This window comes from Neopsephotus bourkii, unplaced genomic scaffold (assembly GCF_033783945.1).
Source record: "Neopsephotus bourkii isolate Nb327-2 ecotype Australia unplaced genomic scaffold, CSIRO-AGI_Nbou_v1 NB_233, whole genome shotgun sequence".
In the NCBI taxonomy this organism is placed as follows: Eukaryota; Metazoa; Chordata; class Aves; order Psittaciformes; family Psittacidae; genus Neopsephotus; species Neopsephotus bourkii.
Window position 1 is genome coordinate 2,089,039 of NW_026900743.1, and position 9,506 is coordinate 2,098,544.

The following is a 9,506-nucleotide window of genomic DNA, read 5'->3' on the forward strand; positions in this document are numbered from 1 at the left end:
TTGTGAGGTTGGTGCAAAGCAAGCTGCTCCTTCTGGGAAAAATTTATTCCCAAATATATTCCTGGCAAGCAATTTTGCCGTATTCTCACTGCACAATACAGCTACCCTTCTACTTGCCAGAGGGAATAATGTATCCAAATGCAGAAGACCCTGTTGTCCCCCCCACAACTGGAACTGCCATACAAACAGGACTTTGATGTGTTTTTTCTAGATGGCAAATTATTATACTATGATAACTTATGCATGAGTAAGTAGATCACTGTTTTTTGCAGCATCAGTACTACCTGAAAGGATATTTGCCAACATGGGTTTGCACAGGATGAATTAACTGTATGTATGTATCACCTAAAACTTGCTTTGGTTGCTTAGGCATAAGCAAGATGGGAACAGTGCCCATTTTAGGCAATTATTTAGTGTTGCACTTCTAGGGTTCTCTTGTTTAATCATTTAACGTGTTACTTTGCTCTTTTAAAGGCTAAATACACTCTTGCAAAGCATGTTCCATGTGCCTTAACCTTTGTCAGAAGCCAAACAGCACCTAATGCTATCAGTAACAGCTTTGCCTTGTGTTCTGCTCCCTCTGGGAACTGTATGTCCCACACTGTAGGTGTGAAAAAGGATCAAAGAAAATTTTCCGACAGAAGTACTTTCGCCATTTATTCTATCAGGCAGTTACACAAATTTTGATTTCCAGTCAAAGTGAATGCAGTTACCAGATCACACTACTGCTTCGCCTGGACAACAAATCAAGCAGTTTTGTGCCACTCGCAAAACTAATGCAAAGTCAAATCTCACTGTTGAAGGCGAACTTTTTTCCTTAGTTTTTCAAAAAGCATGAGGTTTATGCCACTTTTTTTGTGGCTGCTTTCTATAGGTGTTTGTACTATCCTCTAATAGCTACTGGCCAATCCAACTCATCTGAAAAGGTTCTCTTGGGCTCAGTCTTGCCATTGAAGGTGTGTGCTTTCCCTGGGAAACATTTAAGATGATAGGAAATGTTTCTGAAAGGTAGGAAACATTGGGGGGGGGAATGTTTTCTGACCGTCTACACTTGTATTCTTGCAACTGAGGATATTTTCACAATTGAACTGAAGTGTATTGTTATTTTGGCACAGAACTGTCTTCAAGCCATTCCTGGAGACGGCACACTGGATGAGACAGCAGCAGGAAACCCGCACTCCTCCTGTTTTTCCACCTGCAAAGTGGCAGTGAGTTCAGTATGTCAGTCCTATCTTTCAGATCACCCTTTGAATGTTGTGACACGATATTCAGATTTAAAGGGAATAGAAATCAGAGAGCATGTAAGGTGGCAAAGAGGGAGCTTGTCTGCTTATGTGGCAAGAGCTGTGCCATCTATGAACAGGCAGAAGGGCTGGCAGACAGCAGGGCCCGCTTTGAGGCTTCGTGCCAGGGCAGATCCCTCGACCTCCGTACACATCACCCCTGGTAAATGGCTGCCCATGGGCTGCTGCCCTACCCGGGGCAGGCTCGGGGCCTGCAGACTCCCGGGGCCCGGGAGGTGCTTCCACCCTCTGTGACACGCCGCGGGGGGAGGCGAGGCGAGAGGGGGCCGGCGCTGAAGTGGGGGTGAGGAGGCGGAGGAGTGGGAAAGATCGTGAGGGGAAAAGCGAGGGGGGCGTGAGGGAGCGGGGGTGAAAGGAGAGCGAGCGCAGAGCAGGCGGCCGCGGGGAGCGGAGCGGGTTGCAGCGAGCTGCCCGAGCCAGCGGCTGCCGGGCCATGGCGCGGCGGGACGGCGGCTACGGCGGGACGGGGCTGCCCCGCTTGCTGCTGTGGCTGGCGCTGTGGGGGCTGTGCCGCTGCGGCGACGCCGGCACCCGCTCCCTGCCCGGCCAGGGAGCGGCTCTGCCCTTCGGCGGGGGCCGGCCGGCGGCCTGCAGCCCGCGCTGCCAGCACGGCGGGCTCTGCCTCGGCAACGGCACCTGCCTCTGCTCCAAGGGCTATGAGGGCGAGCTCTGCCAGCACGGTAACGCACCGCGGGGCGGGCGACGGCTGGTTGTATGGGGTCACTGGGCAGGGGCCGGCGCAGGCGATGGTGGGAGAGGGGCTGTGGGGGCGAGATGAGAAGCGCCCCAGGCCGCCCCGGTAGCCTGCCCTCTGCTGTGGGGACTTGGTCCTCGGTGGTGGTCCCTGGGCATGCTTCTTGGCCTGAGCAGGACAGACTAGCACCTGTGTCAGGTATCTGACCTGTCAGCCTTCCCACAGGTAGTCTCTCTGGGAAGGTCTGAGGATTTGGATCTAATGTGGGAGGCTGGTGGCTAGATGCTGGGGAGGATGTAAACCAGGTGCAGTGGTGGAGAAAGAGGGGTAAAGATTCTCAGTTTCTGGTGAGGCAAGGCAATGATAGCAAACTGGTAGAGTGCACCCAGGAACCAGCTCCTTCATGAAGGCACACATGTAGGTGAGTAGACCCAGACATCACAAATGGCTGTACTGTCTGCAAGTAGTGTTTTACCGCATGAACACTGGATAAACATCCACTTTCTGGACAGGCTTTGGCATTGGTTTCCTTTTCTTATTTTTACTGTGCATGCTTAAACACTTCCCCGAGAAAAGAATGGTGCTTTTAGAGGCTGGCAGCTTTCTGAGCCTCAGCAATGTTGAAGTGGTAAACTGGGTGTGATTAGTGAGCATGGGACTAATTAAAAGATTTAAAAAGTGTGTAGGAAGTAGGTTCTTTTCTGGATCTCTTGTTTATTTAGAATATGTTGTGATTGCAAAAAATACCGGAATTTACTTCATACGTAATACCTGACCCATATAGTCATTTGTACCTCCCATTTCCGTGGTAGGAGATGTAAAGCTAGGATGAACTGAATTCTGCTCCTGTTGGCTTCCAAGGGGCGACAGTATTTCTGAAAATCACAGAATGGTTTGGGTTAGAAAAACCTTAAGGCTCATCCAGTTCCAACCCCCCTGCCATGGATGGGGACACCTTCCACTAGACCAGGTTGCTCAAAGCCCTGTCCAACCTGGCCTTCCTTGAACACTGTCAGGGATGGGGCAGGCACAGCTTCTCTGGACAACCTGTGCCAGTGCCTCACCAGCCTCACAGCAAAGAACTTCTTCCTTATATCTAATCTAAATCTTCCCTCTTTCAGTAGTGCAGTATGCAAAAGTAAACACTGGGGAAAGAGTTTTTATTTATACCCTGTTTAATGTGCTGGATTTCTTATTCCTTTCTTCAGAAGTTTAACTGCAGAGCATTATGGCTATTAATTGCTGAGTCACTCAGTATCAGGAGTTCTTTTGCTTCACGTCTTATGTGAAGAGATAATATAATTTGTACAATATTTGTTCTAGTTCTCAATGTCCTTCACTGAGATTTTGTGGGTTTTGTGCTTTTTTTTTTAACTCCGAAATGGGATGTTGGAAATTTCATTCAGCACAGTAACTATTCACGGAACGTTGTTTTATTTAGAAGCTAAGGCTAGCAGGTGGTGACAAATGGTGTATTGCTAATGCACTGCACAGTGGGGATGAATAGCTATGCTGTATGTACTGTTCCAAACAACTGTTGGATCCTAGACATTTTTGGGTTTAGGAGAGATGGGAAAGGTTGTTGGAGATTTAGATCTGATTTTGAGCTAGGGAGGTGAATTGTCTGGAATTGTTAAGGGAACTAATGAATGCTTGCTCTGATAAGGTCATCAATGTAGAAATAAATTCGGATAAATGAAGCTTCATAGCCTGTTCTGTCAAGAGAACTGGACTGAAAACTATGTGAAATAACACAGAAACAGAGTTTTAGTTAAGTTGCGAGCTCTGGTATGGCATTTCCAAAGAACTGAAAGCAGTTATGAACAGCTGAGTGCTGAATGGTTCTTTCTTACATGTCTGTGTATTTGCATGCAAATACTCTTCCTGCAGATACTAATGAGAAAAATCCTCTGTTCTTCAATTGGGTTGATTCAGAGTGCTAAAAGTATATGAGGGCAAAGTCAGTGTGGTTATTCATGGCTTGTCTTTTCCCTTTTCTTGCCTCTGTTTCAGCATTCTCACCCATCCAGAAAATATAAAGCAATGTGGTATAGAGAACTCATCTCACACCTGCAGTTAATCCAGATGAGACTCAAACACATGGATTTCTAAAAGTTGTGTGTGAATAAACAAATGATTTCTCAAACACCAGGGCTGATTCAGAAGTGATTTATGAATACCAAGGAGATCTCTGCTATAGATAGTTTATTTGCCATCTGACTGGACTTACCCAGAATTTAGCAAAATGAAGATTTTTATTTGTGCCTTATTCAACCTGTCCAAGATGTTAGCAGTGATCATCACAGAATCTGTGATGATCACAGATGTTTTTTTCCCAATATATAATTACAATTATGATAAAGCTTACATTTATCTCAGAGGATTTGTAGACAAACAGTGTATGTCTCCAAAATGGAAGCTAAGGCAAAAAAAAGAGGGTGGAGTAGAAGGAAATGCTGCCTTCTAGAGACATTTTAGAGAAGGGATATGAGGAAATGAGCATGTAGTTTTTCTGGAGACACTTGTAGGAATCCAGTAAAGAGTGAAGTATAAGAATCAGAAGATGCTCCTTAAGTTGCAGCATTTTTGATTAAATAATTTCTTCTTATCATTTCTTTTGATAACTGAAGTCAAGAAATGACAGGTGAGAAAAGCTTTTTTGGTAGTCCAGCTGTGTTCCTGCTTAATATGGCTTCTTCTTCTGCCCGTCCTCTATGTCATCCAAAAGCTTCCTTAGTTCTGAGTGTTTAAAAGCTTAAAATGGTGGAATGCTGTCTGTAAGAGAAACTGTTTCAACTCATGTAGAATATGCAGGGCAAATATATCTTAGGAAATGTGAAGACAAACTGAGTACTCGGAGACTAAAATAATGTGAATTTCTTATGTACTGAAGTAATAACTTTGGTAAGCCTCGTCAATATTTACCTAAGCTTTGCCTTTTCTCTCTCTCTTACAGCAACATGTTATCCAAAATGCAAAAATGGTGGGGAGTGCCTCAGACCTGGAAAATGCAGATGTCCACCTGGCTACGGGGGTAGATACTGTCATAAAGGTGAGAAAGAGCCAACAAGGAGTAGCTTGGAAAGACAAGGAGTTTGAAATCAGACAAAATTAATTTGGGACTCCTCAGCCTGTGATTCTGTGGTCCAATTTGTCCTTGAATATCGGACTGATGCCTGCTTTCCTGTAGTCTTCAGACACTTCTCCCAGTCATCATGATCAATCATATACAGTCAGTATTAAACACATTAGCTTACAATGTATGACAAAGAAATATGCAGACAAGCTCTGAAGAGCTTTGCTAGCTGTGCTGGAGTTGACTTGTGTGTCCTTGTATGTTCAGCATTTGTGCCAAATATCCTTTAGCTGAAATCATGCTCAAAACTTGTGAAAGATACTTTCTCCTACCAAGTATCAAGCAGACATCCCAACTGCCTGTCATTATAATGAAGGATAGTTGTTTATCTTCAATAGTGAATGTGGTGTATACATTTACGTTCAACCTTATGAAAGGATGCATTTGCTTGTACAGAACAGTAATTATGCCATATTTCAAAGATGGTGCACGCCACAGTTGATACCAATCATATGTCTGGTATAAATAACACTTCATTAATGAGGCCTTCAGGGCTTTGATGTGTAGAACAAATCTGGAATGAGGAGGCTGACTTAGCTGACCTTTGGGAAGGCACCACTCAACTTGACTATGTTTATAGGTACATTTGTCAAAGTAATATCCCCTTCTTTTCTTCCTCTTGTTATGTGTAGGTCCTGTCAGGTGAGGAAATATGTCAATCCTTGGTCGTACGTTACTGGCTTACCAGCTGTGATTTGGCAAGATTAATAAGAACATGCATGCTAGTAGTTACTGTGGTGTAGGTGATGAACTGTTGGTTCACAGCTGGAGGGAGAAGTGTGCCATAGCAAAAAGCGTGTTTGTTTGTTGGTACTCTCAGGCTAAATGCTCAACAAGCTTTTAAGTGAATCCTTAATTTTACTGCATTTTTAATTGGCATTTGCAGATGTGGCTCTGTCATCCTCACTCACTCCTTACAGAACTGTGCCTTGATCATAATAGTTGAAAGTTTAGTCTTTGCATATATAGTAAAATAAGTACTTGATGGCAGACCAGCTGTTTAAAGGTAATTATTTGAAGTCCTATGTTGCTTCTGAAATGCACTGTGTACGTATGCTGTTCTCTTGCAGTAAGCTGTGAAGGAGGCTGTCAGAATGGTGGGGAATGCATCTCTGTCAATGGAGTTGTGAAGTGCCTTTGTGCTTCTGGTTGGACAGGGTCAAGATGCCAAGAAGGTGGGTATCTACATTCATGGAAATATTTATATTGATTGAAAATATAACTGCAGTAACAAAAACATTTTATAAGTATTAAGAGGCTTGTGACTATGGAAATGTCATTGCATTACTAGAGAAATGAAGGACATTCATTATCGGTACATGCTCGCGTAAAATTGCATCAAATTATTTTACATTAAAGCACACACCTGTTAATATTTAAACCAAAATTTTTAACACAGTACGTAGGTTTGTGGTTTTTTTTCTCCTTCTATGGTCCTGAAAATGCCTTTAGAGGTATACCAGTTGAGTATCTGACCTGGAAGAAAATGTGTTTTGCTATTTTAATTTGTATCATCCTGAATCTTTCATTCTGTCAGGATTCTTTTATACCAGTTTTATAAGTCCTGCTGACTTGCCCATTCTTTTCTTCTAGCAATTTGTCCTCAAGGTTGTCGGAATAATGGAGCTTGTGTGGCTCCTGGGATTTGTAGCTGTCCAGCTGGATGGGTTGGTGGAGCATGTCACTTAGGTAAATGACTTCTGACATTTTTCATTTATCTTTTCTGTACTTGTTTGATTTACCAGTATAGGGTTCAGATCTTCAGTGCTTAACAAAGCTGCTAGGAAACTATCTTCAGAATAGTAAATGAGAGCTGCTTCTGCACACTAGGGAGCTTACAAGTACCCATAAAGAGTAGATGGCTTTACAGAAGATATCTTTGAAAGCCTTTTTTTTTTTTTGCAGAAGAAGGTTTTTTGAACAGAAAGACAGAAATTCACCACTTTAAATTCAGATTCAGATTTTAGGTGTGAACAAATTCATTACTTGGCATGTCTTGTCATTATTTCTGAAATATTTTTTGTAAGCCAAGACCCCAGTATAAAGAACTGAAAATGGTCATTGCAGAAACACTGTCACTACTGACGTAGGTTAGAAGCTTCATTAAATTTTATGGACATGGAAGATTGAAACTTGTTTCTCACTTTGAGGATGAGTTGGCAGAACCAACTGCAGGTGCTCTTAAAAGAGGAAGCTGGCTATAATCAGGATTAATACTGGCTGACACTCGTGCTGAAAAACCACTTGCGTTTTCCCAAATTCTGATTCACAAAAGCAGATGATGATTATAAAAACTTTACCCTTCCCAGGCAGGGCTTTCTGTGCACATATCAGCACTGCCCTGATGCTAAAGGTACTAATCCCAAGACTGTAAAAACAGAAATTTTTTGGTTTGCTGTCTGTGAGACTGAGAGAAAGCTCAATGAAACACTGCTTTTAACTGGATTTCATGGGTGCAGAATCTCCAGATGAAGTCCTCTGCATTTCAATTTTTTGTGTGCCTGTGGGAATCCAAAGCAGCTATTCTTAGTTCTTCTGCAATATATGTTTATAGTCAAGTGAGCATTAAAAAATAATATTTTAGGATTCCCATTTGACAAGCAAAATGCCTATCCTTCATATTCATCAGCGTATTGAGGTAGTGGGCAATATTAAAAGGTAAGCATAGATGATGCAAAGAACTTACAAAATGCTTAACTCTATTCCCTGCACCAACACTAATGATAGAAGTATTCAGATTCTTTGTGTCAAAACTATCACTATTCCTGAGCTAACTAGGTTTGCATCCAGTTTGACTTCTGTTGGTGCAGGTGCTCATAAGCAAATTGCAGCCCCTGGCATATTAACTGGTGTTAGGGGATAACTGTTAACTGAACTAGCTGGGGACAACTAAAGCTGTGCCTGCTCAGTCCTCCTCTGCCCTTCCTGTGGGGGAACAGAAGGGTAGTGTGTGAGCAAAAGCTAGGATATGGCAACTATTTCCTCCTGGATGTGGATCCAAGAACCAACTTGAGTAAATTTCAGCAGGAATTTTTATTGTTGCCACACTTTCATGGAGGCATCCATCTCAAAAATAGCCTGTGCTGTAAAGAACAACAGAAATGATAGCATTTTAAAAGGGGAATGGAGCATGAATAAGGCTAGACCTACTGTGGCTGTATTCCAGTGAGAGCCACGATGCCGTAACTTGAGAGGCATTGCTTTCCAGTTCTTCCATTATACTTTTATTTATACTGTCCCAGTGCGGTCACTAGGGAACAATTCTGCTAGCACAGTCAGAGAAGAAAAATGATCCTGTGTTGTGCTGAGACATACTGAGTATCTGGTGTCTCATTGCAGCTGTATGTAAACTACCTTGTCAACATGGAGGAAAATGCATAGCTCCTAACGTGTGCAGATGCCGACTGCCCTACTCTGGTCTACAGTGTACAAAGAAAAGGAAGGAATGAAGCAGCTTCTGCAAAGATAAACTGTGTTTTCTTCATGTAACTCTTCATACAGAGATGAAGTCTGCTGCAGTGGGAGACCTTAGAACAAACATGGTAATTAATTGATTTCAGATAGCTCTTTGTCTTCGGTATATTAAGTAAATGCTTTTCTGTATGAAAGAAAAGTACTGCTGATTGTAACAAAGCTGTTATAAGTATCTAAGTGTGTGTAGTGTATGGCACATGTTTCTTTCTGTTCTCATTTTTCCTTCATAAGCAGAAGTATTATGTCTTGGTTGATAAAACTGACCTTGAAATAAAATTTACTCTTCAAATAAAGTACTTCAGAATAGGTCTATGTTCTTTCATATTTTTTCCCCTTTGATCAGAATTATTGTGTTACATTAGTGTTATGTTTTTAAAAGCCCATGAAACAGAACTGCCTTGATTCAGATTATCAGAAGTGGATGTTAGTTCAAGTATAATTTACCTTCAATAAGATTACAGAATTGCAAGAGGGAAGTTGCAGAGTTTGCATCTTTCTGGAACATCAGCAAAGTGCAAAACATCTTATTAAAACTCTGGTTATCGCTTTATGTATGCTTCCTGCCCCTCCCCTCAATCTGATTTGGATCTTGATCAGTTAAGCAGTATTAGAAAAACAAAACACAGTACTTGTGCAGACAGTTCTCCTGTTACTTTCTAAAAGCGTAATCCATGTTGATACATGAAGAAAGTCTTTATCTTGACTGCTTCTACAATCATATTATCTGATCATCTGTCAACTTCCAGTTATTTCTTTTCCTTATCCTAGTGAGATAAACACACTTCCCAATCTCCCTTCTGGAGATGTAGACATTGATGATTAATTCCTATTCAAGATTGTGTTGCTACATGAGCAATACAGTGGGAGGCAACAGACTGGCCCTGAGGAAAAGCCATGT

The 9,506-nt window shown here is 42.3% G+C and overlaps 1 protein-coding gene across 1 annotated transcript; it reads left to right on the top strand.

Moving 5' to 3' along the window:
• The first annotated feature begins 1,635 nt into the window (after positions 1-1,635).
• Positions 1,636-8,914, top strand: LOC133207627 (von Willebrand factor D and EGF domain-containing protein-like). The gene is made up of 5 exons (XM_061344716.1): positions 1,636-1,984; positions 4,955-5,050; positions 6,205-6,309; positions 6,728-6,823; positions 8,474-8,914. The coding sequence occupies exons 1-5, from the start codon at positions 1,738-1,740 to the stop codon at positions 8,581-8,583; spliced, it is 654 nt and encodes a 217-aa protein (XP_061200700.1). The 5' UTR covers positions 1,636-1,737; the 3' UTR covers positions 8,584-8,914.
• The last annotated feature ends 592 nt before the right edge of the window (positions 8,915-9,506 follow it).